At 44.3% G+C, this 21018-nt stretch overlaps 1 protein-coding gene across 1 annotated transcript in view; it reads left to right on the top strand.

The window, feature by feature from the left end:
* Positions 1-2509: 2509 nt before the first annotated feature.
* LOC129709032 (ataxin-7-like protein 1) overlaps positions 2510-21018 on the top strand; it is a 67102-nt gene continuing 48593 nt past the window's right edge. The window contains exons 1-3 of the mRNA XM_055655146.1: positions 2510-3128; positions 15670-15738; positions 15872-15976. Of these exons, the coding sequence (XP_055511121.1) occupies positions 3029-3128; positions 15670-15738; positions 15872-15976 (274 nt within the window). The 5' untranslated portion in view covers positions 2510-3028. The remainder of the gene's footprint in view (positions 3129-15669; positions 15739-15871; positions 15977-21018) is intronic.

Here is a 21018-nt window from a genome sequence, read left to right on the forward strand (position 1 = left end):
TCTCCCGGTTGCTAAACACTTTAACTCCCCCTCCCATTCCCACACTGGCCTTCCTGTCCCGAGCCTCCTCCACTGTCAGAGTGAGACCCAACGCAAATTGGAGGAACAGCACCTCGTATTTCGCTTGGCCAGCTTACAACCTAATTTTTCTAACTTCAAGTAACCCTTGCTTTCCCTGTCTCCATCCCTCCCCCACCCTCGTTCAACTATTGTCCTAATTAATTTTACTAATTGTATGACTCCTTGTGACCTTCCCCTCGGCCAACAATGAACCGTTCTACATTTCCTTTACATCGTCTGCTGTGATCTGTAGTTTTCACACCTTAGTCTTCTGTATCTCTCGTCTCCCTCTCCCCTGACTCAGCCCGAAGAAGGGTCTTGATCCGAAATTTCAACCATTCCTTATCTCCAGAGATACTGTCTGTCCATCTGAGTTACTCCAGGTTTTTGTGTCTATCTTCGATGTATAACCAGCTTCTGCAGTTCCTTCCTATGCATGATGGACATGCTCTCCAAAATGAGCTTTGCGAAGGGAATCAGGAACTGGATCCAGCATCTGTGGAGCTAATGGGTAGGTGATGTTTTGGGTCAAGACCCTTCAGACTGATTATGGCAGGGAAAGAAAGCTGGGAAAAGCTGGATGCAGGTCAGAGCTTGGCATGTGATTATGCAGGATTATGGGCGGCGCGACCAACATCACAGCGGCCTCTGCAGTCTGTGTGTATTTTTTTTTGTCCCGTTGAGGGTTTAGTTTGTAGCGGGTTTTTAAATGTGTATGTGTGGGGGGGTGGGGGAAACGTTTAAATCTCTTCCCTGCATGGAGACACGACCTTTTACCTGTCGGGTCTCCTTTGCCATTGGGGCCTAGCGCCGTGGAGCGGAATGGAGAGCAGGGGAGAGATAAGACTTTGCCTTCCATCACAGTGAGGAGGAGACTCACTGCGATGGATGTTTGTGTGAATTGTGTTGGTATCACCAAACCTATTAAAACTAATAACCAATTTGTGTGTGTCTTGGTTCTTTTCTTGTATGGCTGCAGAAACCAAATTTCGTTTGAACCTCATGTGAGGTTCAAATGACAAATAAAAGGTATTGTATTGTATTGTAGTAGGAAGGAACTGCAGATGCTGGTTTAAACTGAAGATTGACACAAAAAGCTGCAGTAACTCAGCAGGGCAGGCAGCATCTCTGGAGAGAGGAATGGGTGACTTTTTGGGTCGAGACCTTTCTTCTTGCTGAGCCAGGGGAGAGGGAGTCATGGAGATATGAAAGGTAAAGGTGTGAAAACACAGATCAAAAGGGAATATGGTCAAGGAAAATGTGCATTGTTAGCTGAAGGGAAGGTGACAACGAGGCATACAATCTGTAAATTTTAATCAGGAAGACAGTGAAACTATTTGGAGAACTAAGATGGGGAGGGACAGAGAGAGAGGTAAAGTAATGGTTACTTGGAGAAATCTAACTGAAATCTTTGGTTTCCTCCCACACTCCAAAGACATACAGGTTTGTAGATTAATTGGCTTGGTATAAATGTAAAATTGTCCCCAGTGTGTGTTGGGTGGTGTTAATGTGTGGGGATCGCTGGTCAGTGCTGACTCGGTGGGCCGAAGGGCCTGTTTCCACGCTGTATCTCTAAACTAAACTGTAATCTAATGGCCACAATTCAGGCCTCGCCCATTCTCCGTTGGATTTTGACAGCTCGCATCAACAGAGACTTATCACAGCAATCCTGACCCCGTCTCATCCTTCAAGAGTCAGGAGTGTTTTATTGTCATATGTTCCAGAGAGAACAAAAAAATTCTTGCTCGCTGCAGCATAACAGAATATGTAAACATAGAATGAATGAATGAATAAGTTTATTGGCCAAGTATTTACATACAAGGAATTTGCCTTGGTGTGACAACATGACATACAGTGACAGTTAAGAATGATACATCAAACATTAATCATTAATACATAACGGGAGAACAACTCACAAGAAAATCACAAAGTAGTCCTGATTATGCAGCTCAAGTTATGGCTTCAGACAGACCACAGCATTACCAGCCAATGTACATAATTAAAATGTTTAAGAGGGAACTGCAGATGCTGGAGAATCGAAGTTACACAAAAAAGCTGGAGAAACTCAGCGGGTGCAGCAGCATCTATGGAGTGAAGGAAATAGGCAACGTTTCGGGCCGAAACCCTTCTTCAGACTGATCGGGGGCGGGGGTGGGTGGGGACAAGAAAGGGAAAAGGAGGAGTAGCCAGAAGGCTTTAGGGGATGGGAGGAAACAGCAGGGGGGGGCTGAGGAAGGGGAGGAGACAGCAAGGACTAACAAAATATGGGAGAATTCGAGTTAGGCCCCCGGGGTGCAGACTCCCCAAACGGAATATGAGGTGCTGTTCCTCCAATTTCCGGTGCTGCTCGCTGTGGCCATGGAGGAGACCCAGGACAGAGAGGTCGGAGACGGAGTGGGAGGGGGAGTTGAAGTGCTGAGCCACCGGGAGGTCAGCTTGGTCCTACATAATTAAAATGTTAGACTGAGAAAGTTGGAGTAAGGGATGGGTGACATTTAGGGTCAAGACCCTTCTTCAGATGTTATGTGGGAAACACAAATTCATGTGTCAGGGGTTGTGGGGAGAAGGCAGGAGAATGGGGTTATGAGGGAGATAGATCATCCATGATTGAATGGCGGAGTAGACTTGATGGGCTGAATGGCCTAATTCTGATCATGACCTTATGACATGCAGAAGCAGAATGTCTCACAAAGATCAAAGCTCTCATACTGCTGGGTTGTCATTGCCCAAGCATCTTCATGGACTGAGCGTCACTGTTGTATTTGGAGCTGCTACATGGACATGGTGGTTCCCAAAGCCCCCTGGCGGTGGCAAGCGGATTTTGCAGGCCGTGATTAGCCCCGCCCCCTCCCCTCCACACGCGCCGACGTCGCGCACGAGGCGACGTGGCGGGAGCGCGGGCGGTGACGTCGCGGCGTGGCGGGAGCGCGCGCGGTGATGGCGGCTCGGGAGCGCGCAGTGTGCGGTGATGGCGGCCTCGGAGCGCAGGCTGCCGAGTCCCGAGGCGTTCGTGGGCCAGTCCTGGAGCAGCTGGATCGAGCGGGCCGAGGCGCTGCGGCTGGCGGACGGTGAGTGGGCTCGGTAGCAGGGGGGAGCTCCTTGCCGGGCCGCGGGGCCCCTCACGGCGCCATGGCCAGCGCCTGCAATGGGTTTAAACGGCCAGCCCGCGACCGGCCTCGTCCCGCACTCACACAGCGGCCGCCGGGTCCTAGCGCCCGCCCTCCCTCCCTCCCGCTGTGCGCTGCTCGCCGAGCTGCCGCCGGGTCCTCCCTCCCGCTGTGCGCTGCTCGCCGAGCTGCCGCCGGGTCCTAGCGCCCGCCCTCCCCAACAGTGAGGTGATCTCACCACTTCAGTAACTAACATACACCGCTTATGCCACAGTGGTTAACACTCTCCTGCCTCTCAGTCTGAAAGTTAAAGAAATAAGTGTCACTCCATGAAATCCCAAGCTCAAACTTGGAGGGAATGTTGTATGGTTGAAGATGTTATTAAACCAGGATTTCCAGGTGAAGATAAAAAAAAGTCCAGGTTTGTTGATTTGACAAACATGAGAGCAATTTATCTTTCACAGTAGTTGAGTTAATAGGCAAAACTACCAATTATGTTTCTGTCTGAAGAAGAATCTGCCCCATTACCCTCCACAGAGCTGTCTGGCCTGCTGAATGATTACGATTCTAGCATCTGCAGTCTCTTGTGTCTTTAAATCAGCGTTTCACAACCTTTTTATCTTTGCGTCACTCTTGAAATCATTTTTATGTCTCGGGGAACCCCTACATAAAAAATCATTATATATCTTTATTAATCTCTTTCTTTGTTTTTCATCAACTTCAAGTTCATAAGGCAAACATTATATATTTTCCTGATAATTGGTTTAAGCAAAAAATAACTTACGTTTTTCTCAAGTTTATTGACAATGGAAAAAAAACAATAACAAATCAAACTGCTTGTACAAAACTGAAGCAAATAAAGGCAAACAAGAACTAATCTTGGAGGAGAGAGAGAGAAAACACATAAACCTTTCATGAACTAACAAAAACATCCATAAACTTTTCATAAACTAACAAAAATAAACACACTTAATTTTTTTTAATTCATATAACACCCCTAAATTATGGGTATAAAATGACTAAATAACGTGGGTATACCTGCACGTCAGGAAGCACAGACAGGACTGATGGAGACTGTACATGCGTCTGAACTCGAGTGAGTCATTTGATACACAAATCCGTCACGTACAGCTCCTGTCCACTGACTGCTAAAGGCCGTTTCACACTGGCGCTATATAGACGTTGCTAAATATATGCCGTATAGACGTACCCAAGAATTTTCCAAGAATATGCCATACATCTAGAATATGAATTTTAACACAAAAATGACTCAAAAATGCATTTACATTTGATTAGCCTATTTATCATTATTTCTCTTGGAACCCCAGCGACCTCTCGTGGAACACTAGCGTTCCAGGGAACCCCGGTTGAGAAACGCTGATCTATGTTTCAGTCAGCTAATATGTGTCTATCCATATTGCAAGAATGTAATCCGAAAATGTTTGAATTAGTGAAATGCTTGGATCAGTGGAGGTCCAAAGAGACTTGGGCGTTTGCACACAAAAGTCACGGAGAGGTGCAGAAAGGCACAAAAAAGCTGAATGGAAGTCTGGCTAGTACATGTGGAGGACTGGAGTACAAAAACATAGATGTTGTTTGATCTGGAGCTTTGGTTAGCCACTGGAGTGCTGTGTACAATTAGGCAGCACATAGAACAGGGTACAGTATACATGGGGTCTGAAAAAATGAAGAAGGGTTGCCACCTGAAACGTCACCCATCCTTTCCCTCCTGACCCGCTGAATTACTCCAAAACTTTGTGTCTATCTTCAGTACAACACAGGACCAGGCTCTTCAGCCGACAATTTCTGTGCCGAAAATGATGCTAAAGGGCCATTCTTTGGAAAGTGAACCAAAATGTCACACATGTTACCAAATGGCATCACATAAAGTAATACATTAAAAAATTCTTATAAGAGATTATGCTTGTTCATTGCTATTTTCCTACCTACAGGAATATAATGAATGTCTGCTAAACATGCTAGCTTTTTAAAATTCACAGTTTGTTTTGAACTTATCTCTGCACGTGATCCATATCCCTCCATTCCCTGCATATCCATGTGTCTATCTGAAGCGTCTTAAATGTCACTATATTTATTGCCTGCCTCCACCACCACCATGGCAGAGCATTCCAGACATCCATTACTCTCGCTTTTTTTAAAAACATGCTCTGAACATCTCCTTTAAATTTTGTAGGAAGGAACAGCAGATGCTGATTTACACCGAAGATAGACACAAAATGCTGGAGTAACTCAGCGGGACAGGCAACATCTCTGGATAGAAGGAATAGGTGACATTTCGGGTCGACACCCTTCTTCAGACAGAGACAAGGACTGTAAGGTGTGAAAACGAGACATCAAAGGGGATGTTGATCAAGGGAAATGTAGAATAGATCATTGTTAGCTAGGAGAAGGTGACAACAAAACATACATAAAATTTAATCAAGGGGACAGTCAGACTGGTAAGAGTACTAGGCAAGGGGAGGGATGGAGAGAGAGAGAGGGGGAAAGAAAGGGTTACTTGAAGTTGGAAAAGTCAATATTCATACCACTGCGGTGTAAGTTGCCGAAGTGAAATATGAGGTGCTGTTTCTTTGAGGTCACCCATTCCTTCTATCCAGAGGCGCTGCCTGTTCCGCTGAGCTACTCTAGCATTTTGTGTCTAAAGAGGAGGTATTGATGGTTAAAGCGCATAAAGGGTGATAAATCCCCAGGGCCTGACCAAGTACATCCTTGGATCTTGGGGGAGGTTGGAGAGGAATTTGCAGAGGCCCTTGCAGAAATAATTGAGCCATCTTTAGTCAGTGATAGTTGCCACAAGTTCCAGATGACTGGAGGGTTGCGGCTAATGTTGTACTGTTATTTAAGAAGGGCAAGCCAGGGAACTACAGGCCGATGATCCTGATGTCAATGGTGGATAGGTTGTTGGAGGGGATTCTTAGGGACAGGATCTATCAGCATTTGGATCGGCAGGAACTGATTAGGGATAATCAGCATGGGATAGTCACCAAGGGGGATTGATGAGGGCAAGGCAGTGGATGCTGTCCGCATGGACTGAACAAGGTCTTTGAGATGGTAGACTAATCTGGAAGGTTAGATCACGTAGAATCCACTATGAGAAAGCCAATTAGATTCAAAAGTGGCTTGGAGGAAGGAGTCAAAGGGTAGTTGTGGAAGGTTGTTTCTCTGATGGGTGGATGGGGACTAATGCTGTGCCACAGGCAGTCAGTGCGAGGTCTGCTGCAGTTCGTTATTTACATTCTTGATTTGGATGATGATATAATTAACATTTGCAGATGACAGCAGAATTGGTTGTATTAACAGTGGGGAAGAAGATCTACAGTGCCCTCCATAATGTTTGGGCCAAAGACCCATCATTTATTTATTTGCCTCTGTACACCACAAGTTGAGATTTGTAATAGAAAAAAATCACATGTGGTTAAAGTGCACATTGTCAGTTTTTATTATTGCGGTGCCCTGAAATGGGGGGGACTGTATAAACACTGCTGTAATTTCTACATGGCGAAACCAAAATGTATAAAAATGGCCTTTATTAAAATCTGACAATGTGCACTTTAACCGCATGTTGATTTTTTTTTCTATTACAAATTTCAACGTGGAGTACAGAGGCAAATAAATAAATGATGGGTCTTTGTCCCAAACCAGACCATGATGGAGAAGGTGAGGACAGACTCTACGATGGCTGTATAGAATTGGACCGTCATTGCCTGTGGCAGATTGTACATTGCCTGTGACAGATGTTGCACTTAGATATGTTAAACCTGGGCAAGACTTACACAGTAAATGACAGAGCCTTGGGAGTGTTACAGAACAAAGGTATCTGAGAGTACAGGTGCATGGTTCCAAAAAAGTGGTGAGCCAAGTGCACAGACTGGTGAAGAGGTTTGTCTCACCTAAATTAACTTTGATATTTATTTCCTCAAAAAATGAAAGTTCCATTGCTCTTCTAACTACCCCGAATGGTAACATACTGTCCGTCTCTTTATCACTTTTTCCTTAAGATGCTCCTCAAACACCACTTCGTTGACTAAACATTGACCTAATATCTAATGCTTGTCATAGGTGGTTTTGTTTCCAAGTTTGTTTGATCATGATTAAGACACTTCACTTTTTAAGTGCATGATATAAATTCCAGCCTTTTAATCTGCCTGTTCCTGGTAATCTAGGTTTAATGATCCTGTGCAGATTTGGGGTACTGTGATGTTGAGCACAGGTCTGCCCTTGTTGAGGACTTGTCCGTCCCACTGTGCTTCACAGGGATGTGGATACTGTGGAAACGGATCTAAACTAGACAAACTGTAAAAATGTTATGGAGCAATACTGTATCAGCCTGTCATTCTTAACATAGGATACAATAAAGGTATTTACTTCTTCGTGTAGGAAGGAACAGCAGATGCTGGTTTACACCAAAGATAGACACTGAATGCTGGAGTAACTCAGCGGGACAGGCACCTTCTCTGGAGAGAAGGAATCAATGACGTTTTGGGGCAAGATCTTTCTAACGTTACACATTCCTTCTCTCCAGTGATGGTCCAAGTGAATTTGAGTGCATTTGTGTGAAATTCACTTGGACCATCTCCGACATCTTCCTACTGTTTCTTGATTTCACCGTCTCCTTCTTCTCATTGAGTCCACACACACGATTAGAAGTTGTTCAGCCAGAGCTGAACACACTTCCCAGCATCTGCATACATTGGTGTCTGTTTGGTCGCTTCTTGGGCGTGGTGGTGGAAAGATTGGTGGAAACAGAGCCGCAAGGTGAACGCTCTTCCTTGACCCCTCACCGTCTCCAATCACAGGAGATAGACTATCGACTGACATCTATTATAAACCAACAGACTCCCACAGCTATCTAGACTAAGCTTCTTCCCACCCTGCCTCCTGCAAAGACTATCCCTACTCTGAATTGCACCGTCTACGCCGCATCTGCGCCCAAGATGAGGTGTTCCATACCAGGACATCTGAGATTTCCTCAATCTTTGGGGAAACGAGGCTTCCCATCTTCCATCATAGAAGGTCTCCTCGAAATCCCGCAGCTTCGCTCTTGTTCCTCCTCCAACTCAATCGCAACAAGGACAGAGTTCCCCTAGTCCTCACCTTTCAACACATCAGCCGTCTAATACAGAACATTATCCTCCAACATTTTCGCCACCTCCAACCGGATCCCACCACATCTTCCCATCTCCACGTCCTTTTTCTCACGTCCCTTCCCACCCAAACCACTCCCTCCCCAGGTACTTTCCCCTGCATCCACAGGAGATGCAACACCTGTCCCTATACCTCCTTCCTTGACTCCATCCAAGCATCACAACAGTCTTTTCAGGTGAGGCAGAGGTTCACTTGCACCTCCTCCAACCTCATTGACTGTATCTGTTGTTACAAATGTGGACTCCTATATATCGGCGTGAACCAAGGGCAGGCTTACAATTGTTTTGCTGAACACCTCCACTCAGACCGCCTACACCTACCTGATTTTCCGATTGGTGACTATTTGAACTCCCACTCCCATACTGTCCTTTCTGTCCTGGGCCTCCTCCACTGTCAGAGTGAGGTCCAGCGCAAATTGGAGAAACAGGACCTCATATTTCGCTTGGGAAGCTTACATCCCAGTGGTATGAATATTGACCTCCAACTTCAAGTAACCCGTGCTTTTCCTCTCTCTCCCTCTCTCTCTCCCTCCCTCGTTCTCCGACGTATCTGACTGTCCCTCTGATTAAACTTCTCCTCTGTATGTCTCATTGTCACCTTCGAGATAACAATGTCTCATTTTCACACATTAACCTTTCCTTATTTCTGTGTCTTTCTCTCCCCGACTCTTGGTGTGAAGAAGGGTCTCGACCCGAAACATCACCCATTCATTATGTACTTTTCCACACATAGCATACATTACTCACAGCACAGATATAACATTTTATATGATGGTGGAAAGTAGCTTTTCACACTGGAGACCTCTGAGTAGTGATATGCCTCGGGGTTTAATGCGGGGTCCATTGCTGTTTGTCATCTGTATTAATGATTTGGATGAGAGCATACATGGCATGATTAGCAAGTTTGTGGATGACACTAAAGTGGGTGATATAGATAGTGAAGATGGTTGTCAAAAATTGCAGCACGATCTTGATTGGTTGGGCTGGTGGGCTGAGGAATGATGGATGGAATTTAATACAGAGAAATGTGAGTGTTGCATTTTGAGAAGACTAACGTGGGTAGGACCTACACTAAGAATGGTAGGGCTCTGGGGAGTGTTGCAGAGGGGTCTAGGAGTGCAGGTATGGCGTTTGTTAAAAGTGGTACCACAGATAGATAGGGTGGTCAAAAAGGCTTTTGGCCCACTGGTCTTCATTACAGGATTGAAGGTTAATTGGCTTGGTATAAATGTAAATTGTCCTTAGTTTGTGTAGGACAGTGTTAGTGTGCGGGGACTGCTGGTCGGCGTGGATTTGGTGGGCCAAAGGGCCTGTTTCCGCACTGTATCTCTAAACTGACCTCCCAACCTCTATACTGAATACTCTTAACTGATGAAGGCCAATGTGCCACAAGCGTTTTGACCACCCGATCTACCTGTGTCTCCACCTTCAATGTACCATGCATTTGTACTCTTAGATCCCTCTGCTCTACAACACTACCCAGAGCCCGACCATTCACATCTGCAATCTTGCTAATCTTGCCGCGTATATTCCCATCCAAAGCATTGATATAGATGACAATAGACTACCCATTCAGCTATTTCTCCTTGGATCCCATGCAATCCAACCTTCCAAAGCAGATTACCTGTGAAAAGCTTTGTTTTGCTTGCTATCCGAACAGATCAGATATACTATACATAAATGCAATCATAAATATCGACCAAAGGTGGCATAGTGGAGCAGCAATATAGCTGCTGCCATGTGTTCGATCCTGACTGCGGGTGCCATGTGAACAGAACTTTTACGTTCTCCCTGTGTCCATATGGGTTTTCTCCAGGTGCTCTGGTTTCCTCACACATTCCAAAGATGTGCAGGTTTGTAGATTTATTGGCTTCTGTAAATTGACCCTGGTGTGTAGGATAGAACTAGTGCACCATTGATGGCTGGCCAGCGTGGACTTGGTGGGCAGAAGAGCCTATTTTCACGCTATATCTTTAAATTAAACTAAACTAAACAACGCAAGGCATCTTTGTCGGCATAGACAAGTTAGGCTGAAGGGCTTGTTTCCATGTTGTATGTCTCCATAACTAAATCAAACAAGTACAATAGATAGAGCAATGGGGAGGATACATAGTGCAGAAAGTCCAATGTCCACAATGGGGTAGAGGTGAATGAGACTTATGGAAAGACCGTTCAGAAGCTCGATAAAAGAGAGGACAACGTTGCTCCCAAGTTTGGTGGTGCTTTCAAGCTTCTGTTCCTTCTGCTAGATGGGAGCATGCAGAAGTAGGAATGACCAGGGTTGGACAAGTCTGTGATATGTTGGCTGCTTTACTGAGGCAACGTGACATGTAGATTGAGTCGGTGAACATAGAACATTACACCACAGGAGCAGACCCTTCTGCTCTCAATGTCTGAGCTGAACTTGATGCCAAGCCCAACTCTTACCTACCTGCTCCTAATCTGTATTGGAAGAGACCATTTCCTGCCTATCCATAAGAAATTGTGTGTCTATCCTATGGTTGGAAGTCTGGTCTGTGTCTGTACATCTACAACTCTTTACAATTTCCTACGGTCTTGGGCATAGTTGTCAAAAACTGTCAACCTGCTGACTTGTAGATTAATACACTAGAAATAGTGATTTCATTTTTAGGATCTGGAGAGGCTGCAGTAAAAAGGGAGGATTGTAGTATTTCAGTTACACAGATTCTTGAATACGGTTCTTGAATACCGTATGAGGTTGTTGCCTCGACTAAAAGGGTTCACTTTTGACAAAAGGTTGCATAAAATAGGTTTATATTCCCCTCTGTTTAGGTTAAAGACTTACATATGAATGTATTTAGAATGTTACAATTTAGTTTAGTTTAGAGAGACTGTGCGGAAACAGACCATTGGGCCCACCGGGTCCCCACCGACCAGCGATCCTTTTACATTAGGCATATCCTACACACACTCATATTTACACTCGTTCCAAGCCAATTAACCTGCAAACCTGTACGTCTTTGGAGTGTGGGAGGAAACTGAAGATCTCGGAGAAAACCCACGCGGTCACGGGGTGAACGTACAAACTCCGTACAGACAGCACCCGTAGTCGGGATCATACCCGGGTGTCCGGTGCTGCAAGCGCTGTAAGGCAGCAACTCTACCACTGCACCCTGTGTCGCCCATGGGTTGGGTGGATGAATGCAGAGATGTGACTTTCCTAATAGGTAGTTTGGACATTATTTTAAAATTAAGGCATTTTAAAGCACTTTTTTTTCAGAAAATTGAGCAGGCATCTTGAACCTTTTTCCCCTCAAACATATGTGGAAGCTCCAGTCATTTTGAGTTTCCAAGATTGTTAGTTTGTTTTTAAGTCAAGGTATTGAGAAATGAAGAACTGGTAATGCCGAGACATGAAAAACTTGTTCAAAATAAACAAACTCTGCATGCGTGTCCAGCTTAGTCCTATCCAGGCATTGTATGTTGATGTTTTTGGAGATGGGTTTGGAGAAGACTGGGAGAGAGCAAAATTTGTCTGTGGAGCTGAACACTGGTGATAATTTACACCCTGGATGACAAAGCGTGGAGGAGGGGAAAGAATTTCTGCAGCTGTATTCCAAGGAAAAGAACAAATTATCCTTTAGATAGTGACTCATCCCAGATGAGCACTTAATGAACTGTCAGATTATTTGCGTAACCTTCCTATTAAAAATAAGACGGGAAAGTGCAACGAATAAAGCTAGCCACTTCAGTGAAGTATTTGGAATTCAGTTCAATGTAATGCTGATCGTCAACTATTATGGAGGGTTTTAAACAAATATTATTTCCTTTTAAATTATTGCAATTTGAGAAGTATATTTTCTTTGTACGTATACCCTCAAGGACCGATTTTTGTTTTTATGCAGATGATGGGAATGTTAATCTTATTACAGGACTAATGGGTATATGGGCAGCACGGTGGCACAGCGGTAGAATTGCTGCCTTATAGCACCAGAGACCCGGGTTCGATCCTGACTACAGGTGTTGTCTGTAGGAAGTTTGTACGTTTGCCCCGTGACCGCGTGGGTTTTTTCCGGGTGCTCTAGTTTCATCCCACATTATAAAGATATACATGTGGGTATGTAAATTGACTGGTGAAGATTGTAAATTGGCCCTAGTGTGAAGGATAGGCTAGTATACAAGGTGATTGCTGGTCAGCATGGACTTGGTGGGCTGAAGGGCCTGTTTCCACGCTGTATCACTAAACTAAATTACTGGACTAGGGATATGGACCAAAAGCCAGAGACCTGAATTCAAACTGCATGACTGGAGCTGCGGAATTTAAATTTAGTTGGTAATTTGGAATTAAAAAAAAAAATGATCTTGCTGATAATGACTACAAAACTACAGGAGCAAAAAAAGAAGTGTTGGAGGAACACAGCAAGTTAGGCTGCATCTATGAACATGGGGTGGAGGTGGTCGATGTTTCATTTTGAGATCCTGCATCTCCTGACTGGGTGTAGAGGGGAAATAGCCAGTAAAAAAGGGATGAGAGTGAGGTGTGTTCCTTTCTCTCTCATCCGATCCATCCAAGTTCTATCACTACTCCTTATTTCCAAAAATGGGAAATTGGAACGCTGCAGTTGCCCAGTTTCTTTATCCATTCCTATCTTGTTCCGTCTACACACCGTCCCGCCCATATCTGGTTGCACTTCTCACTCTTCTCACTTATCAGGTTCCAGAATCTGCACCTTTTTTCGTGTCTCCATTTATTACCTTCTAATCTCTGTCTCTTCTCCCCCTTTCCCATCAAACCCCCTTCCACTTCTCACCTGGTTCTACCTATCACCAACTCCTGCCCCACCCCTGCCCTTACCTCTTTATTCTGGATATCTCTCCTCTACACTCAGTCCTAATTAAGATGCTCAACCCAAAATGTCTGCCACAGAGGGCAGTGGAGGCCAAATCACTGGATGGATTTGAGAGAGATTTAGATAGAGCTCTCGGGGCTGGTGGAATCAAGGGATATGGAGAGAAGGCAGGCACGGATTGGGGACGATCAGCCATGATCAGCGGTGCTGGCTCGAAGGGCCGAATGGCCTCCTCCTGCATCTATTTTCTATGTTCTTTGTCGAAAATCTCCTTGTGGTCAAATGCTGCCTGACCTGCTGAGTTGCTCCAACATTTATTTTTGCTCCAGATTCCAACAACTGTGATTGTAAAACCATTAGTTTGTTGTGAATATCCATCTAGATCACTAATATTCTTCATGGGTGGAAATGTGCAATCCTTGCCTGATTTTGCCTACTTGTGACTCTGGATCTATGACAATACGGTTGCATTTTAAATGTTCCATGAAGTGGCCAAGCAAACCATGCATTCAGAACTAATTACGGACGAGAGTTAAATGCTGAACGCAAAGTCATAGAGTCAAAGAGCACAGAAACAGGCCCTTTGGCCTCATTCGCCATGCCGACCATGTTGCACCATCCAAGCTATTTGCATTTAGTTTTAGAAATACAGTGCCGAAATAGGCCTTTCGGCCCACTGAGTCCACGCCGACTTGCGATCCCCACACATTAATACTATCCTACACATACTAGGGACAATTTACTCATACACCAAGCCAATTAACCTACATACCTGTATGTCTGTGGAATGTGGTAGGAAACCAAAGATCTCAGAGAAAACACACGTGGTCAGGGGGAGAACGTACAAACTATACAGACAACACCCGTAGTCAGGATTGAACCCGGGTTTATGGTGCTGGGAGGCAGCAAAGAGACTGCTGCGCCATTGTGAGGAGCTCTTCCTTCCCCTACCCTGGGCATTCACCCTATCTATTCTCTTTATGATTTTATACACCTTAAGAAAATTGTCCCATTACCTCCTGCACTCCAAGGAATAAAGGCCTAACTTGCCCAATCTCTCTTTATGGCCCAAGTCCTGGCAACATGCTCATAAATCTCGCCATCTGGTGCCCAATGATGGTCTTGCCAATATTTATTGACAAATGAATAGGTATATAAAAAATCAAGGAAACTCCTGAGGCAGCAATGAATAAATCAAAGAATTTGCCACCAATTCAAAGAATCTCATAAGATTCCATTGCCATTAAATGCAGTAATGTTGACACTTTCTGTTCAGTGCGTGTGGTTCAGTCGTAATATTAGCCTTTCTGATATGTCACTAGGTCATGGGTTCAAGACACAAATATGTTCCTCACTGTGGTGAAAAGTTCAATTCCAGCATTTCCCCACTAGTCCACTGCTTCTCTGTCAACTTAGATTACACAGGCCACATAATTAACTTGTTAGCAAAATTAAAACCCAGGGGATGTAGAAAGTGATGGAAGGATGGACATGAAATTGAAACTATTCAATGAAACTATTATACATTTTTTAAAGTTGCAGGAACAGTGAGATTAGTGGGTGCATGACTAATTGAGAAGGCTATTATTGCAGTAACAAGACCTGTGTTTTATCGAGTATAAAACCAATGAAGTTATAAATCACTTAGACCTTGGGTATAAGGTCTGTGTCCTGGAACACACTGTATTAAAGAGCAATGGATGTAGATCAAACAGTTATATTGAAAAGGGAGGAAATTAAGCATTTATTTAAATATGAAAAACTATTGCTGGGCTTTGGGGAAAAGGCAGGAGGTAAGAGCTGAAAGAGATCATTTACCTGAGAACTACATGGGCAGGTTGAGCAGTTTCACCCTCTCGGGTTCTCCAACTCTGGGAGCTTAAAGGATCAATCCCACTTAGGCTATTTTTAGGCGACTTGGCTGTCACCACATGGTCGCCGGGGTGTCTATGGTCGTGAGTCGTCTCCTCAGTCGCCCAGAGTCGTAGCGTCTTTCTGGTCGCCGCTGGATTTTCAACATGTTGAAAACTTTTCAGAGACAGTCGGCAACAGTGGGTTTCATGCCAATGAACGTAGCTTGACTTCTCCTTACATAGGGTTGTCGCCAGGTTAACGTAGGTTGTTGTCAGTTGACATAGGTTGCCGCCGGTGATGACTACAGTTTTATTTTGTTGTTAAAATAATGATTATATTTCAAATTTTATGTCAAGGGGAGGGGGGGGGGGGGGGGGGGGGGGGTCCAGTCATCGGTTTTACGGCGACCTGCTACGCCCTTCACCACCTCCAGTTTAAATTCCATTTGGAATATTTTGGAGGACCAAGACTATGATAGTCGCCGGCAGTCGTCTAAACATAGCCTAAGTGGGACAGGCCCTTAATTCTTGAAATGGGGATGGAGAGAAAACAACCAAAATGAGTTAGTATTTTGGCCTAATTATTTCCTTTCATTTCTGTACAGTTGAAGCTTATTTTATTTATTTTTTTGCTTGCTGTAAGCACTGTGACTGTTTCAATGTTTATTTTCAGGCACAGAATCGGAGGATTGTGGCAAGGATGTGAGGAAGAAGATTGAAACAATGCGACTCATCAGAGAAGGTAATATTGGTGGAGGAGATTTAAAAGTAGGGGTGGGGACTGATAGGTAGCAAAGTTACAGGAATGATCGTAAAAATATTTACCCACTCCCAGCTTTATTTATGTGTACTAGCTATTTTGACCTCTGTTTCAGACATGCCAATCTTTGGTCACTGTCCAGCCCATGATGAGTTCTTCCTTGTGGTGTGTAACCAGTGTGGACAAGTAGTTAAACCTCAGGCATTTCAGATGCACTGTGGTAAGTGATTTTGCAACTGAGCATTGTTAGATCTTTTTCAGAAGGTACAAGAAAGCATGACGATTCTTGAATCTTATTGCCCAGAGGCACACTTTATTAAAGTACCTCAGCTCGGTTTCACCTTCACTAAATTTAGGGCTGGGAATATTTAAATTGGCCAAATCTTGGACCTAGGGTGAATGGCCACAGGAGCAATGAAGAGACTCTTCCAATGTTAATGTTTTTGTTTCCTTCCTATTATTGTTGTGCAGCAGCTCAGTTAAGAACTTTAGCAAGGTCTATTGCTGCCCCAAGTTCATTGATCCTAATTCTGTAAGTAATCCCAACATGCTGTCCCTGGATAACTGACGGTTTCTGTTTTTACAGATATCTGAAAGTCGATTTAGACTGGAAAATAAAAGTTGAGAAATGTACAAAGATCACTCAGTTTCTCCACTATATTGTCATATAGTAATAGCTTGGAAGACTAATAAGAAAGAACAATGATTAAGTATGGAGAAAGAGTGGGAACGAGTTCTGCTCTTCATAACAACAAATGTTTGTATGTGTGATGGACTTTTGAATTTAATAATATAATGGGAGCTTGTTCATATGTATGGGTATACATAAGTCACATGGTCTCCTAATTTGAGGAATGACATTCTTGCCATTGAGGGAATGCAGCGTAGGTTCACCAGGTTAATTCCCAGGATGGTGAGACTTGCATATGAGGAAAGAATGGGTTGACTTGGCTTAAGGATAGCGTAGTCAGGGGATATGGGGAGAAGGCAGGAACAGGGTACTGATTTTGGATGATCAGCCATGATCACATTGAATGGCGGTGCTGGCTCGAAGGGCCGAATGGCATACTCCTGCATCTATTGTCTATTCACTGTAACTTAGAAAGATGATAGGGGATCTTCTAGAAACATATAAAATTCTTAAGGGATTAGACAGGCTAGATGCAGGAAAAATGTTCCCCATATTGGGGGAGACCAGAACCAGGGGTCAGTTTAAGAATAGGGGACTGAGGTGAGGAAAAACTTTTCCACCCAGAGAGTTGTGAATCTGTGGAATTCTCTGCCACAGAAGGCAGTGGAGGCCAATTCACTGGATGTTTTCAAGAGAGAGTTAGATTTTGCATTTAGGGCTAATTGAATCAAGGGATATGGGGAAAAAGCAGGATTTTGAATGATCAGCCATGATCATATTGAATGACGGTGCTGGCTCGAAGGGACAAATAACCTACTCTTGCAGCTATTTTCTATGTTTGGAACCCAGTGATGCCCCGTATTGGGCTTCAGCTTTTAGCATGAGCGTGACAATACTTAGCTTTGGCATCTTTAGTTATTCAAAGTAGTTTTTAGTCATCTTTTCTGTATTCCAGTTAATCAAAACCAGTCCGACATTTTATTTGTCCCCAGAAATAATATATAGGCAGTATAAAGTTAAAGCATTCTTCTGATTTGTGTTGAAACATCTTGGGTGCTGGATGTAAGTCTTGTCCCTTGTGTATATTAGGCTAATGACCCGATTTAGCCAACTTTAGGTATGCAGTTTACTGCAGTTGTGAACTACTCATCACCAATACAAGTTGCTTATCCCTGTGTAAAATCACTCTACCTCAATCAATTTTGCTGAAACGCTCATTCCCATTTTGTTAATGCCGCCCTCAACAATTTGTTCTCCTGGACAGTAAATTGGAGTATATGCATTTCATTCACAATTCTGTGCTACATTGTTTAGTCTTTAGAATTACAGCATGGAAATGGGCCCTTTGCCCCACTGGGTCCACGCCAATCATCAATCATCTCACTTTCTCATCCACTTCCTACACACTAGAGGCAATCTACAGCGGCCAATTAACCTACAAACCCACATGTCTTTGGGATGTAGAGAAATCTGGAGCACACAATCGCAGTGAGAACGTGCAAACTTCACACAAACAGCACCCGAGGTCAGGATCGAGCCCGGGTCTCTGGCACTATGCGGCTGTAGCCAATAGCTCTCCACTCTGTGCTGAGCCATCTGGAGCAGGGGCAGAGCTACGTCCGGATGCTCTTTGTGGATTTTAGTTCAGCCTTTAATACAATCATTCCGGACATTCTCATAGGTAAACTGGTCACTCTCGGCCTCCCCACTGTCACATGTGCCTGGATAAAGGATTTCCTCACCAACCGGCCCCAGACTGTGAGACTCGGCCCCCACCTCTCCTCCACTCGCAGGTTGAGTACCGGTTCCCCACAGGGCTGTGTGCTAAGCCCCCTCTTATACTGTCTCTACACCTACGACTAGTCCGGCCCACAACAACAACCGCATCGTCAAATTTGCTGACGACACTACTGTGGTCGGACTTATTTCGAAGGGAGACGAGGCAGCCTACAGAGAGGAAGTCCTGAAGTTGACAACCTGGTGCTCAGAAAACAATCTGGCTCTGAACACCAGGAAAACAAAAGAGCTCATTGTCGACTTCAGGAGGCACAGCACCGACTTAGCCCCCCTACACATCAATGGCGAGTGTGTGGAGAGGGTCAACACCTTCCGGTTTCTCTGTGTCCATATCGCTGCTGACATCTCCTGGACGGACAACACGACAGCGGTCATCAAGAAGGCTCAGCAGCGGCTGCACTTCCTGAGGGTCCTCAGGAAGCACAACCTGGACTCTAACCTGCTGCTGACCTTCTACCGCTCGTCCATCGAGAGCCTGCTGACATACTGCATTACAGCATGGTATGGCAGCTGCACCATGGCAGACAGGGAGAGGCTTCAGAGGGTAACCAGGACAGCGCAGAGGATCATTGGCTGCCCTCTCCCCTCCCTGATGGACATCTACACCTCCCGCTGCCTTAGCAGGGCAAAGAAGATCATCAAAGACAGCTCCCATCCTGCGTTTGGACTGTTTGACCTGCTGCCCTCTGGAAGGCGCTATAGGTGCATCAAATCCAGGACAAACAGACTCAGGAATAGTTGCTTTCCGAGAATTATATCTACCATAAATTCAAATTCACACATGCACTGACTACACCGCCCAACACGGACTTCCATCTGTATATATGTATATATGATATATGTATATATGTCCCCCCCCCCCCCCCCCCCCCCCCCCCCATCTCCCTTCTGTTTTTTTTTTTTTTCTGTTTCTTGTTTTTTGTGCTAAATTGTATGTATGCACTGAGTACGAGCAGCTTTCAGTTTCACTGTACATGTATAGTGACAATAAATGGCATATCTATATCTATCTAGCTCTGTACCGCCCAATGGATCTAGGTTTGGTAACAACCCTTCCTGATGTTCAAGTCCTTCCCAACATCTATAACCTAGAACATCCATTCAACCTTTTGAATTCTCTGCATTCTCCAATTCTGCCTCTTGATTGATCCCAGATTTTAATCATTTCATCGTAGCCCTTAGCACTGCAGTTGTTTCCCAAATACTCTTGTTTTCCTGCCTCTCCTGCTTATTATGTTCCTTGAAATCTATATTTGGCCAGGCTTGTGATCGAATATGTTGCAGAGTTAAATTTTGTTTGATACCATTTAAAGTCAAAAGTGGAAACAGACCCTTTAGCCCAACTTGCCCACGCTAACCAATGTTCTCCATCTACAGTAGTCCCACCCTCTTGTGTTTTGCCCATATCCTTCCAAATCTATCCTATCCATGTACCATGTACCATGTACCTTGATAGTGCCTGCCTCAACGACCTCCTCTGGCAGCTTGTTCCATATACCTACCACCTTTTGTGTAAAAAAGAAAGCTGCCCCTCAGGTTCCTATCAAATCTTTTCCCCTTTCACCTTAAACCTATCTGGTTCTTGATTCCCCTACAATGATTAAAAGACTGTTCATTTACCCATTTTTTTCCTCTCATGATCTTCTACGCCTCCATAAGATCATCCCTCAACCTCCTATGCTCCAAGGAGTAAAGTCTTAGCTAGCTCAACCTCTCACTATAGCTCAGGCCGTCGAGTCTTGGTAACATCCTCGTAAACCTTATCTGCACTCTTTCCAGATTAATAACATGTCTCCTATAACAGGGTGACCAAAACCTCTGTCCTCAACTTCTATACTCAATACTCTCACTGACAAAAGACAATCTGGGGCAGCCTTCTTTACCACCCTACTTAACTATAACGCAATTTTGAAGGAACTATATATCTGCACTCCTAGCTCCCTACGCTCTGCAGCATTGCCCAGAGCCCTGCCAGTCACTGTGTAGATTGCCCTGGTTAGTCATTCCAAAATGTGACACTTTGCACTTATCTGCATTAAGCTCCATCAACCATTCATCAAATGATCAAGGTCATTGTAATTTTTGACAACCATCTTTGCTATCTGTCATACACTTTAGTGTAAACTGCAAACTTACTACTCATGCCTTGCAAATTATTGATGTAGATGATGAACAGCATTGGGCCCAGAAATGAGGTACAGCAAATGTGTCAGTATTACTGTTGAGTAAAGGTAACTACAGAGGCGAATGCAGCGAGGAGCTGGCTAAAGTTGACTGGAAAGGGATCATGGCAGGAATGACAGTGGAGCAGCAATGACAGGCGTTTCTGGCAATAATTTGGAAGACGTAGTATCTTTTCACCCAAATAGACGAAGAAAGATTCTAGGGGGAGAATGAAGCGACTGTTGCTGACAAGAGAAGTCAAAGACAGCATAAAACTGAAAGAGAAGGCATATAATATTGCAAAGATTAGTGGGAAGCTAGAGGATTGGGAAGCTTTTAAAAAGCAATCGAAGGTAACTAAAAATGCAATAAGGGGAGAAAAGATGAAATATGAAGGCAAGTTAGTCAGTAATATAAAAGAGGATAGCAAAAGTTTCTTCAGATATATAAAGAGAATAAGAGAGGCGTGAGTGAACATTGGACCACTGGAAAATGATGCCGGAGAAGTGATAATGGGGAGTAAAGAAATGGCAGATGAATAAGATTTTTGCATCAGTCTTCACAGTGGAACTTGCCTGAAATTCAAGAAAGTCAGGGGTCAGGAGTTGTTATTACTAAGGAGAAGGTGCTTGGTTAGCTGAAAGGTCTAAAGGTGGATATCTTACCTGGAC

Source organism: Leucoraja erinacea, chromosome 24, assembly GCF_028641065.1.
Source record: "Leucoraja erinacea ecotype New England chromosome 24, Leri_hhj_1, whole genome shotgun sequence".
NCBI lineage: Eukaryota > Metazoa > Chordata > Chondrichthyes > Rajiformes > Rajidae > Leucoraja > Leucoraja erinaceus.